At 47.3% G+C, this 22897-nt stretch overlaps 2 protein-coding genes across 3 annotated transcripts; one reads left to right on the top strand and one right to left on the bottom strand.

The window, feature by feature from the left end:
* Positions 1 to 2862: 2862 nt before the first annotated feature.
* LOC136466314 (TATA-box-binding protein-like) lies at positions 2863 to 11796 on the bottom strand. The gene is made up of 3 exons (XM_066464695.1): positions 11664 to 11796; positions 3163 to 3263; positions 2863 to 3021 (listed from the first exon to the last, which is right to left on the bottom strand). Exons 1-3 carry the CDS (start codon positions 11794 to 11796, stop codon positions 2863 to 2865), a joined length of 393 nt encoding a protein of 130 aa, XP_066320792.1.
* Positions 11797 to 17017: 5221 nt separating this feature from the next.
* Positions 17018 to 21170, top strand: LOC136464857 (serine/threonine-protein kinase PCRK1-like). Of its 2 annotated transcripts, none has more exons than XM_066463802.1 (5): positions 17018 to 17243; positions 17931 to 18310; positions 18929 to 19189; positions 19373 to 19495; positions 20358 to 21170. In XM_066463802.1, the coding sequence occupies exons 2-5, from the start codon at positions 17933 to 17935 to the stop codon at positions 20862 to 20864; spliced, it is 1269 nt and encodes a 422-aa protein (XP_066319899.1). In that variant the 5' UTR covers positions 17018 to 17243; positions 17931 to 17932; the 3' UTR covers positions 20865 to 21170. The 2 variants fall into 2 exon arrangements, with proteins under 2 accessions (XP_066319899.1, XP_066319898.1); XM_066463801.1 differs by having other exon boundaries at positions 17018 to 17248.
* Positions 21171 to 22897: the final 1727 nt, after the last annotated feature.

Below are 22897 nucleotides of genomic sequence, written 5' to 3'. Positions count from 1 at the left end.
GACGGGACGACGGCGGTGCTACGCGTCTACGCCGTGCGCGCGCGGGGCCGGAGAAGGGGGAGGACGTACGGCCGTGGCGTTGGTGGCGAGGAGAAATAACAGGCGGGAGAAGAGGAGGAGAGGGGAGAGGTGGTGGTTGGTGACGAGCGCTTCGCTTACCCTTTCGAATGGGCGGGCCGCGGGCCTAGGCTGCTGGCACGGCCGGCCCAGAAGAAACCAAGCCGGGCTGCGGAATGGCATCGCATGGGCCGTAGCCCAGCTAGAGTTTGGTTCGAAGGGAGGACGATGGGCCCCGGCCAGTGGTGGTGGTGGGCTCGCACGCCGACCTCTCTGTCTCTGTCTCTGTCCAGTGTCCAGGACTGAAAGGACAGGTAAGTAGGAAATAATGGAATTGAATGAAAGGCTGAGCGAGTCAAAGTCTTGGTCCTAGTCTTCCAGGGGGCCCACCACGCACCATCTGTGGCCTGTGGCCTGTTGGTCGTCGGGCTTGTTCGGCAGGAACAAAAACAAGTAAAAATATTGTTCTAGCTAGTTTATTGTGAGAGAAAAATACTGTTTCAGTTGAAAGACATTGTTCAGGTAAATAGTGCCCGCGTGAGTGTCAAAGCCAGCCCCAGCCAGCGATTCAGCGAGCCGAACACGCTCCTCGTCTACACATTCGGCCGCGGCGGGAAATGCGACAGGTGGGCCCATTCCTTTTTCCTTTTTAATATTTTATATATGCTTTGTTCGTTGTTGTAGTTTGTCAATTTTATGTTGTAGGAGTAGATGCTTGTGTACTCTTCTATAAATACTGTGACTCAGGTCCGATATTCCGGACGCGACCGAGCCGCGAAGCGAAGCGACGCGTCCCCCGGCTCCTTATCCGTTCGGTCCCCATCCCGTCCCCGTGACCTCCCTCGCCCACTCTCTGCTCCACTCGTCCGCTCCCCCTCTCCGCTCCTCCGCACTGTTGCGCTCGCTGCTGCTTTTTGGGACGGACGCCATGCTCACATCCAACTCCCTGTCGTGCCCGCCTGTTCGCGCTGCCTTCCTCCCTCCCTCCCTCCGTGAACTCCATGCCACCGGAGAGGAGGATGACGGCGGCGGCTTCCGGTGAGACGGCCCTCCCTCCATCCCTGCCTCCCTCCCTCGCTCCGCGACCTCCATGCAACCGGAGAGGAGGACGACGGCGACGACTTTCGGCGAGGTAGGTGGATCCTTCTATGGATCTGAGCCGTCCTCCTCCTCCTCTCTCCTCCTCATCATCTGGATTTGAGCTCTCCTCCTCCTCCTCTGGATCTGGATCTGAGGGACGCGGCGGTGGCTAGGGTTCCGACGAGCTCTCTTGCAATAGGCTTGCTTTGCTGTTGCAACAAGTAATATTTCTTTGTTGCATTAGTTTTTTTCTGATGTTGCATCTCGCATTGAGCTTTTTGTTTCTATTGTTGCAGTAGCGTCGTTTTGTTGTTGCAACAAGCAATATTTCTTTGTTGCATTAGTCTTTTTTCTGATGTTGCATCTCGCATTGCGTTTTTGTTTCTGTTGTTGCAGTAGCGTTGTTTTGCTGTTGCAATAAGTATTTTTTCTATGTTGCATTAGCCTTTTTCTGATGTTGCATCTCGCACTGTGGTTTTGTTTTCTGTTGTTGCAGTAGCTTTGGTTTGTTGTTGCAACAAGTAATTTTTTTTGTTGCATTAGTCTTTTTTTTATGTTGCATCTCGCATTGCGCTTTGTTTCTATTGTTGCAGTAACTTTTGTTTGCTGTTGCAACAAGTAACTTTTTTTGTTGCATTAGTATTTTTCAGATGTTGCATCTCGTATTGCAGTAACTTTGTTGTGTTGTTGCAGTCGCTCTTGTTCCGATGTTGTAGTAGACTTGTTCTGATGTTTCACCTCGCATTGCTTTTGTTTGATGTTGCAAACAATTTTTCTGATGGAGTGCGTTGGGAGCGGGCGAGGTTGGGGGCGGATGGGAAACCCATTCTATTCGATCCGTTCCGTGCGCGGGGGGCGGGCGGGTTCCGTGCGTGTTAGGGACGGGCGAGTTCCGTGCGCGGGGAGCGAAGGAATGGCGGTTCCGATCGCTATTTCTGTTCCATGCGGGCGGGTAGGCGGGTGTGATTCCGTGCAGAAAGGGCAAGGTGCGGTACGAAGGTCCCGACGTCCGAACACTGGCGCCCGGATTGGGCGTCCTGGCGCTAGCAGTTCCCTGTACTTCAGTGTTTGTTAGTCAAAGCTAGAGGAATTTGACTTAGTACTACAAACCTAAAACGACTTGTTATTCAAAATGGAGGGAGTAGAAATTAAGGTATGTTAAAATACACAATGGAATTTGTCCTGAATGACCATACCATGCCGCAAGAAACCTGATTAATTGGAGTTCATATCAAATTAAAAAATAAAGTGGTATTTACTTGTATGCCCCTACAAAAAATGCTTCTTTCTTCTATGGCCCTTTTTTTATTTGAACTTACATGTATGGACCCAAAACAAAATTCTCTTCTTCCCGTCTATTTTTGGCACTTGACGGTGTCAAGTCAAGGGTAAAATGACCATTGACGAAAAAAAAATGCAAAATGTTGTTCGTCTGTTGTACGTTTGAAGTAATATTATGCAAATAAGTTCACACATAAATTGTACATAATAAGACACATAATCAAGCATAAATACATTGCAATAAAATAATCTTATCAAATGCATAAAAAATTGCACAAATGCATTGCAATTGACCATAGGTTGACCCATAAATTGTTCACAAATTCACCGTAGGTTCAATCTCACATAAATAAGGTCTCATATAAATAAGATCACACATAAATACAATTTCAAATATACATTGGTCTCACATACAACAAACGAATTTAATATGCATATCACATATCAAAGGCTGAGCATTCTTTTGCTTCGCGTGCATGAGCTGTGTATATCGTCCGACGCCTTGGCTCTGGTGAGGATGATCTTTCCAGAGACAAAGACGAGGATCACGATCTTGGGCTCCACCATATAGCAGACCAGTCCAGGGAAGATCTCTGGCTCATACTGTCAAACATTAGGAGAGCAACAGGTTAATAAGTTTTTCAGGTGAATTAGGATAAACAACAAGGCATGCAAGTTTTGAATTGAAGAAAGAGTTGAGGACCGAGCTCCAAATGTTGCTAATTGTGCAAGCTATGAACTTACATTGGCAAACGTGCCACTGGACAAAGCGAGGCCCTCCAGACGAATAGGAAATTTGACATCACATGACCCAACTATACTCTGGATCTTGAAATCCTGCATGGCTGCATGTCACCAAAACCCATATACATACATATTAGTCACACGGCAAAATTCAACAAACAGCCAAAATTGACATCCATCAACAGTTTATCCCTGCTTGCCGCTGGAGAGGCTGGCCGCCAGATGGGCCGCCTGGTGGGGCGCCGGCCTGGCCACGCTGGACCAGCCCCGGCCGCGCGCGAGCTACTAGTCGGGCGGCGGTGCCTACCCCACGTGGAGCTCGTCGGTCGACGATGGGAGGGGGCCGGCCGGCCGTGGATCCGGTGGCATAGAGGCCGTCGCGGCGGCGGCCATCGTCCCTCCACTCACGGCATTTCTTTTCTTCGAACCCGCTCGTGCTCGGTCGTGGTCAGATGCAGCAGAAGAAGAGGGATAGGATGTAACACCCTCGATGTTACACTGTAAATTTTTTGCTAAAACACTGCATGGGCATCATGTTTAGATGATAGTGTATGTAATATAGTGTGTAAATCAAACTTTGTGACCCAAAACGTTCATCGGAAACACGAAACGAAAGTTACATTCAATGTCGTATTATATCACTTAGGGTTTTAAATGAATTTTTATTAAGCGAAAATGCTATAGAACGTATATATGGAATTTGAGTAAAGTTAGAAGTACTAACCGTGCAAGTGACGATGAAATACTTGAGGTCGTGAAAGGAATTCACTAGCTAGCGTATCGAATAGCTTGGAAATCGAATTCGACGCGAATCCGATCGAGACTTAGTCGAATTTCCTAAGTCGGAAAACGGTTTGACAAGGCCAAGTTTGGCAATTTTTGTAGGCGAATTGGATTAAGAAGTAGTGTAATTTCATGGCCGGTTTTAGTAGCTTGATATGCCTTCTTGAGTATAGAATAGGTGGTTCGGTGTTTGAAGTAACAAATTTGATTTTTTCGGACGCTTTAAAAAGCATGCAAGGCACGTTGTCGGCCGGCTTCAGCGTCTAGACGCGGTCACCATGCCACGGTTTGGCTCAGCACCGTAGCACTAGCTTGCCCAAGCGCGCACACCCGCACTGCCGTTGTCGTGCCCTGGCACGCGCACGTCACGCCCGGCGGGCCTGGTCGCTGTGCCACCACCGCCGTCGTCGTGGGCCCGCTGCCCTGGCCAGTCCGCTGTCGTTCGCTTCGCCGTGTCACTGCCTGCATGGGTCGCATCACCGCGCTGCTGCTAGCCGTGGCCACGAGTGCTGAGTCACCCGTGTGCGCTCGCACTGCTTGCGTCGCGTTCACCTGAGTCACTCTGCCACCGCCGTCGCGTCCGCCTAGTCACCTCGTGCTCGCCTGCGTGGGACTGTGTACGTGTGGTCATCCTCGGTCTGGCCATGGCTGGCTTGTGGCTTGGCCAGTCCTGACTACCATCGCACGGTGCCACAGTTGCTCGCTGTCGCGTCATGCTGCTTCTCGGGTCGCGCTGCCCTCTGACTGCCTCTCGCACAGCCACTGATGTTGCTGATCCTTCATGGCTACGTGTGTGGGCTTGCCTCGCCTGACCTCACCATCACATCCACACCCGATGTGATGCTGCGCTGCTGCCTCTCCCAGGTCGGCGCCAGCCACTGCGGTGCACAGGGCTGAGCCATCGTCGGTTTGCGATTTATGGCCATGCGGCCAACCATTCCTGAGCACGTTTCGCTGACCAACCCATCGCCCTATAGCACGTGCGTGCTGATGCTATGAGTTGACAGCCGCGCCCTACCACGGCAGCGACGAGCCAAGCCATGCCGGCCCTTCCCTTGTCTCCTCTGTCGCCATGGCCGTCGGACCCACGCCTTCAATTCTGCTTGGTGGAGTCACCTCAGTCCAATTAACCCTGTCCATGGCTTCACGGTGTAGTCAGCCACCCACCCGACCCCATAGTGCAGTGATCCTTGATGTGCCATGCTCTAATTTGGAGCTTTCTTCCCGCTGGGTCGTTAAGACCGTCTCAGCACGCGTCGACGGCAAGGCCCCCACTCCAGAGCTGCTCGCGTTTATTCCGTTGCACCGCCACCTTCACCTCCATCTACCCATCACCCGGCGCACCCTTGCTAAGTTGCTATCACCCTCTAGACGCCCCTAACGTGGTCTTGCCACCACGGTGCACCACCGCACCGTCTGTGCGCACGCGGCTAGCTTGGCTCAGGCCGCCTCTGACCAAACTACCACCTCGACTGGGTCTATGGTGAGTGCCTAGAGCTCACTCGCTACCCTATTTACTCCGACGTTGTTGTAACTCATCGGAACGCCATCGTTTTGTTGCAGGAGCTCCGCCACCGTGGTCTGGCTTTACTGCGGTGTCCCGGCTCGCGTTTTCTTTGCCAGCATCTCACGTCCGTGCCTAGGCATGTATCGGCTCCTTAGATAGGACCGGTCGTTGCATTGGATTCTAGGCAAGTCACAGATTTATTATCCCGAGCACATACTTGGGTATGGGCGCAAGGAAGGCTTGTTGCTCTCTTGTAGTAGGTTCCGGCTCTTTTCAGACCGACTGATTGGAGGCGGGGATGGTGGAGGTCTAAGCACCGCACTGAGTCCGGGACTCAGGAGCGAGGGCTTGGAGTCCAAGTTTGGACGGGGACCTGGACCCCATGATATGAGAGTGATGGGCTGGTCCTACTTGTGCCTAGAGTACAAGCAGAGCGTGTGTTTTTGGGTACCTAGCTGGGGGCATTGATTCATGAATCACCGGCGTTCCGGTACGGCTTGTCTACCGTCTAGCACCGTAGTAAGAACTGAAAGATAAAAGGTGATAAAATAGAACTGATTGTCCAACCCTTGCTTGAAAGTAGAACATGTGCTTACATAGAAAGGCTAGATAATAAATCAATCATGACTGCTAATAATAACATAAATAATGATTCACTATTAGTACTGCTTTCTGCAAAAAGAAACCCAGCAAACCATAAAGCTTATCATACCCCTTAGAGTCGGGAAATTATTCCCAATAGTCGGATAAGTCTTGCGAGTACATTATATACCCAGGGTTTATTTACCCCTGTTGCAGGTACTGCTTGAGGAGTAGCTATTGTGTGAAGGATTCTTCTAGACACAGACGGATCTTGTTTATTACCGATAGATGTTTATTTTCATTCCGCTGTTTAATATCCCGCACTCTGAATTCGGTAATGTAATAATACATTTCTAAGAACTCTGGATGTATGAAATGGACTAAGTATTGTAACTCGTTCTCATTATTAGATCCTGCGGGAAAAATATGGATTATTCGGGCTCTCCCTTTGGGTGTGCTTGACGGAACCCACCCGACGTAGCTTGCTTTCGGGGTGCTTAGGGTCTAGTGGAAGACGAGCGTCTCCGAATGTGTGTTATGTCAGGCGGTTCTGCCACATAGGAAAACCCTAACAGACTTGACGGAAGGCATAGAAGGAAGAAAATTTCGTTTCGAGACCATAGAGGTAAGTTCAAATAAAAAAGGGACATATAAGGAAGAGGTATTTTTTCCATGACCATACAGTAAATACCTAAAAATAAAAGATTGAGCTACGCTAGCTTGCATTGGTGTGACAAGATACACTCGTCCTTGTTGTGTTTATGCTGCTAATGATGGAGAGAAAGAGAGTGCCGAGAGGCGTACCATGCCGTACGGCGGCGTGTAGGAGGCATCCTTGCTTTATAGTACTTCCTTTGGTTCTTAACACTTTTATCTACAAAATCGAGACGGTTGACCAATAATTCCTACTATAAAAATAAGACACTTAAGAGGAAGTGGTCAAATATTCAAAAAAAAAACTTTTTCTGGTGAATCTATATATAGTGCCTACCTTACTTACATACCCCGTCTAGATATGTACTCCTACGTTCCTAAAAAAAGATATGTACTCCTACATCTTGATGCATTAAATTGATGGACAAAATTTTAAAAATTGAACGTGCAAAAATCGTAAAACGACATGTATGTATTTTGAATCGAAGGAAGTGATTAGAACGCAAACAACAATGCACCAAATAATATAATTTTGTTCGCTTGTCTTATGAGCCGTACTATTTCAGCGAACAAATAATATTTTTCTCTCACAACAAATTAGCGAATAGTATTTTTAGTTATGGTTGTTTAGCAAAACGAACAGGACCCATATCTTACAGAGGCCAAATTATGGTATTACTAGTATTTTTTAAGATATTATATTTTTTTTTGGAGAAAAGATCAATGGTGAGGCGACGACACCTGCGACCAAGAAAATAAATTGAACTGTTGTTCGTGACAACCGCAGCACGATTGCCTCCTAGCTCATCACAATTTTTTTTGTAAAAAAAGGTAGTAGGCCACTGTATTTGGCAACAGATGATTCCTTATTCTCTACCTGCTTATTTATCAAAGTTATCTCTGTCTACATATTTTGCCGTGGTCAGAGGATTAAAGTAGTAGTGTTTCTGAACCTAAACGGGAAGGACCGTTTACTAATAACCTGTACTATCTCTAACAACACCATCCAAAATACAAGACCCGTTTGATCTTTGAATAGCGCTATAAACAAATGGTTCGATACCCCGTCAGTATCTTCTCGAACAACATGACCCAAAAATAATCCTTTCTGCAAATGAATTTTTAGGAGAGATGATACTTATATTTGGGTTGTGCCTCTCAGGCAACCAAAAATAGATCTTCCGTACCAGTAGTCTATTGGAGATCGATTTTAGATCTCTAGCTACCCATTTTAGGTATGGGTGTCCATATGGGTTACTTGTTGGAGTAACAGCCTGTTCGCTGGTTGGTTTCTTGACTGATAAGCCTAGCTGGTGTTAATTTGTTGTGAGAGAAAAACATTATTGGTTGACTGATAAACCTTGGCTAAAACTAACCAGCGAACAGATAGTAATTCTTCGGGGAAGCAGCAGTAGTGTTTGACAACAGATTTAATGCATGCCTGGACATTCTCTCAAGTGTTTGACAATAGAGTTATCTTACATAGAAAGCTTAGCTGTCATCAGTTGGTGCCTGGGATATTTTTTAGTTTTTAAATTAAAGTCACTGTGTATGAATCTATACTTGATATATGATAAGTAGGAATGATGGATGGATCTATAAGGATTACTGGTTAGGTGCACTCCAACATCTGCCACGAGACCACAATCATCACCCCCATCTCATTCTCATACATTGGCAGTTGGCACACGCCACTATCCGCCGTTACATATATTACTAGTTTTATACGTGCATTAGCATAACCATCCCATCGATAAATAATCTTATAAAACTGCATTAAAAAATGTTGTTTTAATTTACTCTAAGGATAGGAGACTATGTCCAGAGGCCTATCTATGTAACCAGTAATAAATTTATCCTAAGACCTCGTCGTTTAAGAGTATCTTCAAGAGATGAGCCAAATCATTTTCTAAACGTAAATTTGGCTATTGTTAAAAAAAATGTCTCCAATGACTACCCAAATCTAGTAATTCTCCATCTCGCCTCAGCTCTCTCTACTTTGATCTGTTGACCAGCGCCGCGCAGGTTGCATGCCGCCTGCTTGGCCTCGGCTGCTTGGCCTATCTTTCCGCTGAATAGAGCACTTCATCAGGTTGAGTTAGGACGCATGGACGGCAGCAAAACAATGTTGCATGAGAGATTTTCTCAGATCTGGTGCCTTTGCGGGCAGTAGGGCAACAGCCTACGCGTGCGGCAGACCCACATCTGGCTCAGAAAAGGGTGATGTAGTATTCGGTTTGGCGGCTTGCATCGAACTATGACGGCTACCTCCGTGTGTGAAATACATTTGCTTCTTCTCTCGACTCAACTTCAGCTAGCTAAGGTCCTGTTTAGTTTCCAAAAATTTTCATCTTAAAGTGTTACATCGAATCTTACGGTACATGCATAGAGTACTAAATATAGATAAAAAAAAAACTAATTGCACAGTTCTCGGCAAAATCGCGAGACGAATCTTTTAAGCCTAATTAGTCCATGAAAAGCCTAAGTGCTACAGTAACCCACATGTGCTGATGACCGATTAATTAGTATCATTAGATTCGTCTCGCAGTTTTCTGATGGGTTCTGTAATTTATTTTTTTATTAGTATCCAAAAACCCCTCCCGACATTCTTCCAACACATCGATGTGACACCCAAACATTTTCATTTCGCGAACTAAACATACCCTAAGTCACTAGCTCGATGGGGCGTGTTTGGCTGCGGGGTTGGGCACAACTGATGTGGAGTCAGGGGAGCAAGTTCCCCTTGTTGGTTAGCGTAAAAAGAGCAAACCACCTGTCTTGATTTCACTAGGAGCGAGTGATGAAATCGCCGTGTTGGTAGCGCTCCATCTAATTCTCACGAAGCGAAGAACTACCAAACAAACCTTTATATTTAGAATCCCACGTGCTACTACTCTAGTACATTTCAAGCATCTTATGGCCAGATAAAACTCCGGTGAACTATTTCCTTTTGTGTCATCCATATACTAAGGCCCCGTTTAGATGCCACCTAAAAGCCAAAATTTTTTACATAGTACCTGTCACATCGAATCTTGCGGCACATGCATGGAGTACTAAATGTAGATGAAAAAAAAACTAATTACACAGTTGGGTGAGAAATCGCGAGACGAACCTTTCGAACCTAATTAGTCCATAATTAGACACTAATTGCCAAATAAAAACGAAAGTACTACAGTAGCCAAAATCCAAAAATTTTTGGATCTAAACGGGGCCTAAACTTTAGTCTCTGTCCCATCGAATGCTGGATGTCAATTAGGAGAACTAAACATGAGTTAATTATAAAACTAATTGTATAAGCCGTGACTAATTCGTGAGACGAATTTATTGAGCCTGAGTAATCTACGGCTACCTTTTGTTTACTGTAGCATCACATTCGCTAATCATGGACTAATTAAGTTTAATATATTTGCCATGCAAATTAGTCATGGCTTATGCCATTAGTTTTGTAATTAATCTATATTTAATGTTTCTAATTAGTATCAAACATCCGATGTAACAAGTGTTGGAAGTTTAGTCAGGCTATCCAAATGTAGTTTCAAAAAAAATGTTTAGGGTTTGTACATAAACATTGTGCGGATGCCATGTTGTGCCATGGGTGTTGTGTGGTTTCGTGTAAACGGCTGCTTTGAAGGGCGTGCCAAAGACGTTGTTAGGCCTTGTTTAGTTATCTAAAATCTAAACTTTGGCACTATGTAAAAAGAAGATTTCCCGTCATATTAAATTTGCGGTACATGCATGGAGTACTAAATATTGACGAAATCAAAAAGTAATTGCACAGTTTGGTTGTACTTTGCGAGACGAACGTTTTGAGCCTAATTAGTCAATGATTGGACAATTATTACCAAATACAAACGAAATATTACAGTATACTACACTGATCTACAATGATTCTGGCGGCGCCAACTTCGGGTAACTAAACACGGCCTTAGTTGGAGCAGTTGTTTAATTCCTGACACTGCCGCCACAAAAAAAACATTTTTTTATACTAGTAGCCTTTTTCTCAACAACCAAAAAAGGTAGGCAGGCTTCCTACAGAAACATGCCAAAAAGAAATGCCAAAGAAATGGAAAAGCAGCAGTGACCCTACAACGTTGGCTGCTCTCTCTCTCTCGTGCTGCGCCTGCGCGGCGCGGACAGATAGAGCGGACTGCAATAAATTTGTTGCGTCCGGCGATCCATCTCCCACCTCTGACCTCCCTGCCCTCGTGCTCCTCCCGTCACCCTCATCTCTACTCCCCGTGACGACCAGGAAGGGATTCGTCCTCTTCCTCCGTCCTCGCCCCGCCCGCCCGTCATCTTCTCACCTGCGTGCTGCGTTCGCGGACAAAGCGAGGGAAAAGAAAATCTGAGCGTAAACAAACGGGATATTTTACTTTTTATCATTATTGCAGTATTCGTTTGGCTGATAAACCATGGCTGAAAGTATCGTTGGCTAATTTATTGTGAGAGAAAAATACTATTCGTTGACTGGAAAAGTACGACTTATAAGTCAAATGAACAGCATGTATAACAGATGTTACATCTTCATATAGCACTCTTAAAATTGCTCTTACATATTTACCATCGAGAGAAAGAACATTTGATACATTCTTGCCATTTTCACTGACGTGGCACGTCAACTCGATCTGACAGCATAAACCGGCCACGGAAAATAATATTTTTGTTCCTCATCTATTTCTTCTATCTCTATCCCTTCCTCTCATCTATTTCTTCTATCTCTATCCCTTTCTCGCTCGAGCTCCGGCCATGGCTGACGATGAGGTCCATGGCGGTGGCTGACAGAACATAGGGGAAGTGGGGGGCGAGGCAGCCGGGGCCACGGCCTGCAGGTTCACGGCCGCACCCGACGCCGACAACGAACATGGCGGCACCTGGAGCACGCGCAGGAGCACGGCCTCCACCGTGCCGGGCTTGAGGAGATAGGGCCGCTATCCACCGACGATAGCGGCACGTCGCTCCGCCCCGACGCGCCTACCCCGCACGCGAGTGGCGAAGCCTCGAGCAGCCACGCCGTCGACGTCCCGGAGCTTGCCGTCCCGCCTCCTCCGCCTCAGCCGGCTGCAGTGCTCCGACGTCGACTGCACGCTGGTGACGCCGCCAACCGTCATCCCGGCCTCCGTCCGACTTGGCTCCGAGTTCCGCACGGGGCCTCCGCTCGATCCCTCCTGAACGGCCACGCCGAGCCCAGCCGCGAGCGCGGCGGCGCGGGATCGACGAGGGTGGGGGCCGCGCCCCCTCACCGGCTTGAGCGCGCCATGGGGAAGGGGCCTCGCCCGAGCCCCTGACTCCGCCGGAAACGACGCGAATCGGTGACTACAGCGGCTTCCTCCATGGTGACCAGGGTGGCGAACCACCGGATCTGCATTCCCTAGCACCGGATCTAGGCTGGGACAGAGGAGATCGGCACCTGCGCATGCTGTACAGGCGACGGCAGTGGAGTTTTCTACAGGGAGCGGCGATGTTGGATGCGAGCGTGTGTGTAACACCCTGGTGTTACGATCCTATTTAGCGCCGCGATTTAGGCCTAAGTAAAACTTTCGAAACGAGTTTCTCGAATTTTTTATTTAGAACATACGTGAAGCGATACGCGAATCCTGTGCGACCCAGTTTTGCGGACTCGAATAAACGTCCAAGTTCAATCGCGTCGTGCGTAGAAATATTTAGGAACATCAAACGACAATTCGGGCCAATCGATAGCAAACGGTTCGTTCTATTAGATTAAGCATGAAAAGCAACGTTTATAAATAAAATAAAATCCATTAATAAATAGCACGATATACATATATATATATATAGCTTTTGAATCAAATTTAAATTTGAGCTTACTGAAATTTTCCTGCGCTTAGACGTTGCAATTTATGTAAATTAGTAAACCGTTATCTATATATATGTATATATATACACGTTACGACGATGACGAGAGTTTTCATTTGGCGGTAAAAGTCTGTCCTCTCTGTACAAGTTGACCGACGTTGCTTCCTCGCTCTCTCTCACGCGTCTGTCTTTCGTATCTCCTTGGCTTGACCTCTGCCTGCCCCCTGCCTGCTCCTGTCTTCTCCGATCATGCCTGTCTCTGATTGATTTTGCCACGCCGCGCTGTCCCTGAGCAATGAAAGTTACCAACCTTCGCGTTGTCTTCTTTCTCTACTGGCCGTGTCGTGACTCACGACGCATCGCGCGAATGCCACGCCACCGGCCTTGCCTCGTCCTTTCTTGTCTCTGTTGTCCTCGGGCGTGCGTTGTACATTCCCCTCTCTTTCTTTTTCTTCAACGGAGAGGAGACGCCCAGCTCCGATTGCCCTCCCCACTCAATCGCTCGGTTCTCTCCTCTGCTGGCGCGTGATGCCTTGCTGCTGCGCCGTTGCTGGCTTCGCACCTGGGAGCACGTGCCGCGGTCCAAACTCTGCAGCCGCAGCGCCGTCTCCAAACATGCCATAGTCGCGTCGCAGTGCATCGTCTCGCGCCGAACCGGCGGCTTCTCCGCCATTGTTTCTCCCCCCCCCTCTGCCTCGGTCCGCCGCTGTGTCCAGGCGCTAGTGCCCCGCGCACCCGTGCTTCGCCATCGTACCCCACCGTCGTCGAGCGTCCGCTCCTTGGCACTGCACGGCAGCATCCGCCGCTGTGGAGTTCCGCTCCGCATCACCGAGCCCCTGGCCTGCGCTGGTTCGCATCCCGTGCACGCGCTGCGCCTCTTCCCACGCTGGAGCCACGGTCCAGCTCCTGCTCCCCCCCCCCACGACGCCATCCCACTCCTTCCTCGTCGTGCGCCACTCCACTACAGCAGGGCCGCTGCCGTTGCCGCCTCAGGCTCCCACCACCGGAGCCGTTGCACCTCGCTGGAGTCCACGCCGAACCCGTAGAGCTCCTCGGCTGCTGCACCCGCGCGTCCCCTCTGCTCTCCCATGCGCCATGGCCGTAGCCGAGCCAGCCGAACCGCGACCGCCTGAGCCCGCAGGTGGCTCCACCTCGCCTCGCACCCCCGCGGCTCCTCCTGAGCCCGCTACTGGCTGCCTTGTCCCGCGCCGTGCCTCACGCCGTCCATCGCCATCACGGGCCAGCGTCTCCACTGTCGTGCCGCAGCCGCCGGTCGCCGTGCCCCTTCCCTGGTCCTCCGGTTTTGGGAAGAGAAGGTGAGGAGGCTAAGAGTCCAAGAAAAACTTTGTACAGGGTCTTATTTGCAAAATATGTGACTCTTATAAACAGTGTTCGTGGATCTCGGGGCGGATAGAGAAATGTGCGGGGTTCCTTCTGCAAAATGCACACCGCGCCTATGGGCTTGATCGGCTGGGCTGGCCTGCCGCCCCGCGCCTGGGCCATCGCCTGTGCGCTGGGCCGTCTGCACCTGGGCCGCGCATGCCGCGCCCCGCCTGGGCTGCCCGGATCAGTTGGGCCGATTTGATAACCGCTGGGCCAGTAGTAGCCACCGGCCCTTTTTTCCAATTGTGAAATGTTTTTCTAAAATCAGTTTCTAGGTTAACTTGTAAAATCAATATAAAATTATGTAGGTGTCCAGAAATTATGAAACCAGTTTTGTTAGTCTCCTAAAATCGTGATCTACATGCTAGTATGATTTGTTCACATAGTGGATGATATTTTTAGGAAGCTATATAATTAATTAGAGATAATTAATATTACGAAAAGGTAAACTTGTAGGAATTGGTATGGTAAATGGGTAATATTATTGAATCTAAAATTTGTATAGTAGACTCCTAGCAGTAGTAGTTACTCACCGTAATTTTTATAGCTCCGAAATGACTAGTTGCTAATTAGATAATAATGTCCTACTGCGAGTAAACATTAACGATAGGATAAAATAAAGAAACCACTTGGGTGTATATAACTAAAACAATTGTGGGGAAATAACGCCTTATCCGACAACGTTTATATGCAGCCTAAGTACGGTCGTCGTTAGAACTAGCTCGTTCACTTGAGAGACGTAGAGCGTATTTATACGAGTCACGATTGCAGTCAGCTAATCATACCCTTGCATTTCATTACATTGCATATCATGATAGGGAAGTCGATGGATCACGGAGTCATCGGGAGTTGCTGGAGAAATGATGCTTTTGGAGATCATGTCGTCATGATGGAAAGCTAACTTCTGATTATATTTTACCCAGGCAAGCCCCAATGCATAACCCCTACTTTCTGCAGTTTAAATTATATTTGTGCATTAAGTTTTAAGGAGTTGGATGAAACCCACTTGCATATATATCTTTATCCTATGAGTCTTACTAGTATGACAGGATCGTGTAGATTGCTATGCTACAGGACTCCGGCAGAAGTCGAGTGATTGCCTGTCACTCGCGAGATATAGGAAATATGTTACTATATGATTATCACTTGGAATATACAAAATGGTGAAAAGGAAAATGGTGATCGGGCAGGGATATGGTTTGGGGATTGGTGGGTGTAAGAAGTTGTGTCGCCGCGGAGGCGGGTCATAGCTTGGTTACACCGTTTTTCCTGTCTGGTCGGTTAAGGACCGATCGTTGCATATGACTCTAGACAGGTCACAAACTTATTATCCCGAGCATATACTTGTGTATGGGCGCTTGGAAGACTTGTTGCTCTCTTGTCGCGGATCCGGCTCTTTCCGGACCGACTGTCAGGGTTTGTTTTTGGTGGAGGAGGTCCTTGCACCGCACTGAGTCCGGGACTCAAGAGCGGGGGCTTGGAGTCCTAGTTTGGACGGGGACCTAGACACCTGGGACAGGAGAGTGATGGGTTGGCCCTGCTTGTGTCTGGGGTACAAGCAGGGCGTGTGTTTTCGGGGTACCCAGCTGGGGGCATTGGTTCGCGAATCACCGGGCTATCCGGTATGGCTTGTCTATGGTTTAGCATCGTAGTAAGAACTGAAGATGAAAGATGGAAGATGGAAAAGAAAATCTGATTGCTTACCACCTGCTTGAAAGTAGCACAGGTGCTCACATAGAATGATTAGTTAATGAACCAATACGGCTATTAATAAAAATCGAACATAAGGACGCACGTTTAGTAATGCTTCCTGCAAATGCAATAAATCCACAAGCCAGATCACATTGCATATCCTTGGAGTCTTTTCTTTTCTCCTGTCGGGTAAGTCTTGCTGAGTACAATTGAGTACTCAGGGTTTTATTCCCCCTGTTGCAGGTAACAGGTGGAGACTTGAGCTGACCTTTGTGTGTGGATTCCTCCTGGTGGGCTCAGAGAGGATTTCCTTTACGCTGCGATCGTAGTTGTTATTTATAACTCTCACCAAATACTTTTATAAATGAAAGTTTTATAATCTGTTGCCGTAGTCTATATATCAACACTTCATCATGTCATCAGTAGATGTTTATTTCCGCTGTAACTCTGTTCACATGTTTCTATTCCGCTGTTCAATTAAATTATTTATAACTCTGATAATATGATTTTATTCCGTTGTTATATTAATAAATGTTATATTCTGATGTACATGTAAAGTGATGAAAGAAATAGTTAAGAATGATGTAAGCTTTATTCTCTCATTTGTGATCCTGGTGGCAAAAATGTGGATTTTCGGGTTCTCCCCTGGGGTGTGCCCGACGGAACCGAGTAATTTAGTGTTCTCCCTCGGGTGCTTAGTGTCTAATGGAAGACAAGCACTCATAGATTAGGCGGTTCTGCCACAGTGTGGTGCGAGTAGCACTGCCTGCTTGCTTATCTGTTTGTACAGCAGTGGACATCATGATGATGTCATTTACGTTCTTTTTCCTTTGCAAAATAAAAAATAAATATCTTAAAAATACAAGTATACGTATCTCTGTCTGTGGCTATCATGAGCCGTTCATCCTTTAATCTATGGCAATGAGGGGAGGGGTATGACTGACTTTTCGCATGGGGTTGCTGACTCGGATCCGAGTTGGACAGCGGAGCTAGCGTGCCACACGAGTAAAAGTGGTAAATGTGTATCGTTTTTCTCTCTCTGCTGCTAAATGCGTAGCTCCAAACCTAAAGCTGCTATTTGAGGAGGTGTCGTCCCTTACTATGGTAAAAAATTAATTATCCCTAAACAAACGTTGTGATATACTCCCTCCGTTCGTAAAAGAATATAATTCTAGAACAGTGTCATAGTTTAGTACTTCAAGTTTGATCAATTATAATTAAAAATATAAATATTTATAATATCAAATAAACATTATTAGATTAATTATGAGATGTATTTTTATAATAAATTAATTTAGAGTTATAAATGTAAATATTATTTATTAGAAACGTGGTCACACGTAAAGTACTTTGACGGGCACATGTATACCGGACAGAGGTAGTAGTATATTATAAAACAGAAGGAATGGTCTTTGCCTCGCAGTTTCTTGGTTGGTGACACTGCGGAGCCCGAGCCTCAGCCTCGCAGGAGAGGCAGAGCGGAGGAGAAAGCCACCTTTCTTCCCGTTTCAGACAAGCTCCCAGCTTTGACCGCCGTTGCTGCTGCTGCTGCCGTGTCCTCCCTGTCCCTGAGTCCCGGATCGGAGCTCCCCTCCGTCCACGGGACACCGCCGGGCCGGGCGTCTCCACTCCCCCCGGATCGATCAGCTCCGCCGCCGCAAGATAGGCAAGGTTTGCTGCTGCTGTAAAGGCCTCTCTCTTTTTCCATGCTTTCTGCTCTAGTTCTCCTTATGCTTCGTCGTGTCCTGTCCGTTCTCACTGGTTTTCGTGGAGATCAAGCGCCGGTTCCAGGCTTGGGGTTAATTAAGGTTGATTCGGTGGGATTTAAGGTTGTTCGTAGTTCCTGGTTTGATTCTTAGTCTTAGGGTTGTTTCATGACTGATGCTATTGCGCTCCCCTCGTGCCTGCTGTCTTGCGCTGCTCTCCTCGTCACTGTTGCCGAACTCTTGCGCATAGATTCTGCTACCTCAGTCCAAATTAAAGGCGTGGTTTTTGGCCCGGCGCTGTCTGAATTTGAGGTTTCTTTGGGCTTTGTACTGATTAAAGGCTCTCCCCCCTTTTATCAAATCTGTTACAGTTGAACAGCCATGGCCGCTGCCTACAGAGCCAATTAGGTTCTCACTTCAGCTTTCATTCGTTTGCGGAGTCCTAGTAATCATGTCAATTTATCTCCACTTGCTGCATCTAAAAAATTCCAAGCATTTTTACCATCTGAAAAAAATATCTGAACTTGGTTGCCTGTTCTTGTCCCACACCACCTGTTGCCGAAACATTATTTTGCATGCCCCCAATTATGTAATCTACATTTGTGTTTTGTGAGGGGAAGCACTAATTGATTCCCACTGCATTGCAGCAATGAGGTGCCTGCCTTTCTTGCATGGAGACGCCAAAGAGAAGGATCCTGTCACTAAGTCGGCCTCTGTACGGTCCATGAGCACAACATCAACTGAGCGCGATGTACGCTCCGGTTCAGACTTCACCTCCTTGAATGTTTCCGACATGAGTGCTGAGTCAATAAGGAGGACGCAGTATCCCAGCTTCACTGACCGCCCGTCTAACCTGAGGGTGTTCTCCTTTGCTGAATTGAAGAGTGCCACACGCAACTTCAGCCGGTCTCTCATGGTTGGTGAGGGTGGCTTTGGCTGTGTGTACAGGGGTGTCATCAAGACCTCTGACGAACCGAGTGAACGAATTGAGATCGCTGTTAAGCAGTTGAATCGTAAAGGACTTCAGGCAAGTGTTTATTACCATCTTTTCTTTTTTTCCCAAGAATATGTATGAGAGCTGCGTATCTTTGTATCAAGTAGAAAATAATTAGAGTTTACAACACAAGCTGCCGTAGTTTTTGCCAGTTCTCACCATCTTTACATTCCCTACCATTTAAAACTAGCAAGCTAGTCTGGTTACTGTTGAATGCTCTTGAAGTTATTAAAGTATAGCTCCATACAAATGCTATTGTTGCCATCGTCATTCTGTAGAAAATCTATCAGCAGTCTTATTTGGACCTAGTTATGTATTGTCAAACTCAGCATAGCGGAAATAAACCAAAAATTTTCAGTCATCATTTCTTCAGGAAAGAAACCATCAAGTAGGTTCACCTGCTTCAGGGAAGGCACACTAATTTATTTTACTTTTCTTGCATTTACAGTTCCATGCTCATTGTTCTAGGTTTAGTGAGTCAACTGTTGCCATATAGAAAAGTAGAAAACGCTAGTAGACAAAATAGAAAGCCAAGCATACCTCGAAATCCTTTCAATCCCACATGCTTGATGAGTCATTTTGAAGTCACTTATGCTGGAATCTAGGTCTAGCTTCCTGTACTGATTCTAATAAAATATGATCTTTCTCCAGGGGCAGAAGGAGTGGTTAACAGAGATGAATGTGCTTGGAATTGTGGACCATCCAAACCTAGTTAAACTAATAGGCTACTGTGCTGATGATGATGAGAGGGGAGTACAACGGCTTCTAGTGTATGAATATATGCCTAATGGAAGTGTGGATGATCACTTGTCGAGTAGGTCAACTTCTACTCTGTCATGGCCAATGAGACTAAAAGTAGCTCTTGATTCTGCCCGGGGACTGAAATATCTGCATGAAGAAATGGAATTCCAGGTAACTCATTTACTTTATGATCATGGAGACCATAACACTTGCACAATCTGAAACATCTGTGGGACAATAGCATCCCTCTGCATCTGTACCTCGCACAAGAATAAATGAAATACCAAACGTTGCAGTATGCTTTAACTGTTCCATAAGTTATATCTACCCTCTAAATTTAAGATATTCATGCAGGTTATTTTCCGAGACCTGAAAACATCTAACATTTTGTTGGATGAAAACTGGGATGCTAAATTGTCAGACTTTGGTTTGGCTAGGCATGGACCAGCAGAAGGTCTGACCCATGTCTCCACAGCGGTATGCACAATTACAAGCCGACAGTTAGTTTATTCATGCAGTTTGTTTCCATTGAATAGTGTTTTGTATCCTTTTGGTAAGTAGGTACTAGTATCCTGACAGTATTCAAGTGATGAAATATGTTATTGCTTTAATAAAAGAGAATTGTGATGAAGAAAAATAGGCAACTAGTAAGCTCTTTGAGTTGTAATTCTATAACATTGTTGACTTTTTGTGGCAATGAAATTGGATACGAATTATTTTTGTTTACTACTTGCACAAGTAACCTCTTAATGCATATATTTAGTTTCAGTACCAGACATGAAGAACAGAGTCAAAAAAATTGAGAATGGAATTGAAGTAATAGAGAGGTTTGATTACTTGAAAACATCGCCTCTTTTTTTTTCTCGGCCAGCTTCAGAATGTACCATGTCACTGTATTCCTAGCCAAATTACTCGGGAGGGTGGGGGGGTTACAGAAGTCACCTCTTTTTTTTCTAATTGCAGATTATGAGAATTCAATTTTAAACTGTTTGTTGCAAGTTTTTTAGGAAACAGGAGGGGTTGCCCCCTACTGATTATATATTGAAAAAAAAAGTTTTCTGCAGCCAAAAAAATCAGGAAAGTAGGATTTCATTGCTTAATGGAAGACCAGAGCAATAGTATTTCTAGACAGCTCTCTGCGTCTTGAAAGACCTGGTACACCTCTTGATAACAAATAGAGCAGCACATTATTAAAGACTGCTTTTGCCATAACAATTTGCTATTGATAGTTTTACGTTTATGTCCTCTCTATACCATTTCTCTAGTTAGTTCCTAGAGCAGTCTGAAGTTAACATCCATCTAACTATCATCCTCTGTTGTTATGGTTCATTTTGAACAGGTAGTTGGAACTCTAGGCTATGCAGCTCCAGAGTACATACAGACTGGACGCCTCACCGCGAAGAGCGACATATGGAGCTACGGCGTCCTTCTGTACGAGCTCATCACAGGCCGCCGCCCCATCGATCGGAACCGTCCAAAGAGCGAGCAGAAGCTTCTGGACTGGGTGAAGCCGTACATCTCGGACGTGAAGCGGTTCCCCATCATCGTCGACCCACGGCTGGAGGGGCACTACAACCTCAAGTCCATGACGAAGCTGTCCAGCGTCGCAAACCGGTGCCTGGTCCGGATGCCCAAGTCCCGCCCCAAGATGAGCGAGGTGTACGACATGGTCCAGAAGATCGTGGACAGCGTTGGAACCGGCCCGCCGCAGCCCCCGCTGCTGCACTACCGCAGCCCGGCCTCGGAGCCAGGCACCAAGCGCGCCAAGAAAGGGTCGCTGAGGAGGAGGCTCCGGGAGTTCGGGTTCGGCTGCCGGAACATCATGTGGCGGGGCTGGAAAGCCTGAGATCGCGAAGAACCTCTGAGGAGGCGGGGCGTTGCTCCGGTGGTGCTGTAAGTACACTAGCTGTTCATAGAGACGGTGGTAATAGTTCCACCATCCATCTTGTAGTGCTTGGTTGGTATAGAGTGAGTTCATGGATGCATACCAGTCGAGAAGAAGAAAGAAAGAAAGACAAGGTGCACAGTTGAGTGGTGGCGTTCGTGTAGAGTAGTGCTGTGTGTAATTCACCTGGTTTTGACTCCTGTGGTTAACACAATGTGTGAGCTGCGATATGGTGATCTAGAGGGGCCCCTTGTGTTTTCAGTGCAATTTCTGCTGGCTCTTCGTTTTGGGGAGAATCCCTTCAGTAGAATTAGAAAATAGGCATTTTTGGACTGATGGCCAGGGTGTCCTGGTCTCATTTTTTCATCCACCCTTCTGCCACTCTGCCAGCATGGATGGCTACTTCCAATAGCAGAGCCCCAACCCTTTCTTTGATCCATCAGTCTAGGGTAGTAGGGCCTCAAATGTAACTCGAGCGTGTTAGTCAACTAAGGTCAGAGCAACAACCAGTAGAGTAGAGCAACTCTAGCGGATTAGCAAAAGCTCTACCAATAAAACCACCCTCCTTTCCAATCGGGGACTGCGATCCTCCCTCTCCTTTTTTTTTTTTGGCGCAGCGCAACCACAACCACATTTCACGTTGAGCGTGGACCTAGGAGAGAGAAAGAAGAGAAAGGAACGAGGAGGAAGAAGAGGAGCTTGGCAGTGCATCAGGACGGGGCAAATCCTTGTCCATATCTCCCATGCCCACCTCCCCTATCATCTGCCTCGACCCACCGAACGACGAGGTGGAGGACGAGGATGAGGTCACAGACTCGCTCTGTCAGCCCTCGTACATAACCCTGCCCCATCCACCACCTCCTGATATATTTCCATGATGAGGGAAGAAGAGAGGTGAGATGCCAAAAGATAGAAGAGAGTATGGATGAGAAGGGTGAAGTGGAAGAGAGATGAGAGAGAGAGAGAAATAACGGGGATTGGAGGCAAAGGAAAAAAAAGAGAGAAGGGAGACACAAGAGAAAAGAGGATGGGGGAAGATTTTCAAAAAAAAAAAAGAGAGAGGATGGGGAAGAGGAGCTTGGTGCATACCTCAAAGGTGTGGAGGCAGGTCTCTACCCAGATTCATCATGCCCGTATGGTTTCTCGTCAGCCTCAACCCATAACACGACGAGGTGAAAATCGAGGACAACAACATACCTCAACAACGTGGAGGCGGATCTCGGCCTAGATTCACTATGCCCGTCTGCCCGTTCCTTCATCGGCCTTGACCCACAACACGATGAGATGGAAATTGAGGACGACGGTATACCTCGACGGCGTGGAGGCAGATCTCCGCCTAGATTCACCGTGCCCACATGCCTATTTCTTCATCTGCCTTGACCCACAGCACGATGAGATTGAGATCGACGACGGCGACTGTCGGTGTTTTGGAACCGGGGGTCCCTCAACCAACGAGTGAATTTGTGCTGCGTGCCCCTAATCCCGGATGGTGATGCAAAGAGACACAAGGTTTATACTGGTTCGGGCAATCGAGGCCCTACGTCCAGTCTGAAAGATCGATCTTGTATTCCTTGCACCGGAGTGCTCGTAGTAGGGGGTTACAAGCTAGGTGAGAGAGGGGGCTAGCCCCAGGTCTCGGCGAGGGTGGTGCTGGCTGTTTGAGACGTTGTTCTCAAGCAGCGTAGAAGTGCGCAGTTCTATCGGTGTGTTCTTCTTTCTGCCCGTTCCTCCCCCCAGAATTTGCCCCAGTCCCTCCCTTTTATACTCTAAGGGAGAAAACCGGAACGTACACATATTGCTACCTAGTGCTTTATTAATAGGGGTGGCGTGTCTGAGCCCTGTAGCCGGCCACTGTTTGTGGCATGGTCGATGGAGTTCGCCCGTCCTCGTCGTGCAGAAGTGACGCGCCGGTCGTACTCGGTCTTGTGCATAGTGGGACTCCCGTACGGCTTGACGCAGGGCATGGCGGGCGACGTGCTGGTCATCGCGTGATG

The sequence above is a fragment of the Miscanthus floridulus genome, chromosome 7 (assembly GCF_019320115.1).
Source record: "Miscanthus floridulus cultivar M001 chromosome 7, ASM1932011v1, whole genome shotgun sequence".
In the NCBI taxonomy this organism is placed as follows: domain Eukaryota; kingdom Viridiplantae; phylum Streptophyta; class Magnoliopsida; order Poales; family Poaceae; genus Miscanthus; species Miscanthus floridulus.
The sequence above is the reverse complement of the archived record's forward strand: the minus strand, read 5'-3'. Positions and strand labels throughout refer to the sequence as shown.

What these genes read in the sequence shown, in the direction of transcription:
- LOC136466314 (XM_066464695.1), bottom strand. Translation starts at nt 11,796, where the DNA reads ATGACGGTTGGCGGCGTCACCAGCGTGCAGTCGACGTCGGAGCACTGC. An exon ending in CTTCGCCACTCGCGTGCGGG is followed by an intron (nt 3,264 to 11,663) that starts GTAGGCGCGTCG and finishes GGTGACATGCAG; the next exon opens with CCATGCAGGATTTCAAGATC. An exon ending in CCAGTGGCACGTTTGCCAAT is followed by an intron (nt 3,022 to 3,162) that starts GTAAGTTCATAG and finishes AATGTTTGACAG; the next exon opens with TATGAGCCAGAGATCTTCCC.
- LOC136464857 (XM_066463802.1), top strand. Translation starts at nt 17,933, where the DNA reads ATGAGGTGCCTGCCTTTCTTGCATGGAGACGCCAAAGAGAAGGATCCT. An exon ending in TGAATCGTAAAGGACTTCAG is followed by an intron (nt 18,311 to 18,928) that starts GCAAGTGTTTAT and finishes ATCTTTCTCCAG; the next exon opens with GGGCAGAAGGAGTGGTTAAC. An exon ending in TGACCCATGTCTCCACAGCG is followed by an intron (nt 19,496 to 20,357) that starts GTATGCACAATT and finishes CATTTTGAACAG; the next exon opens with GTAGTTGGAACTCTAGGCTA.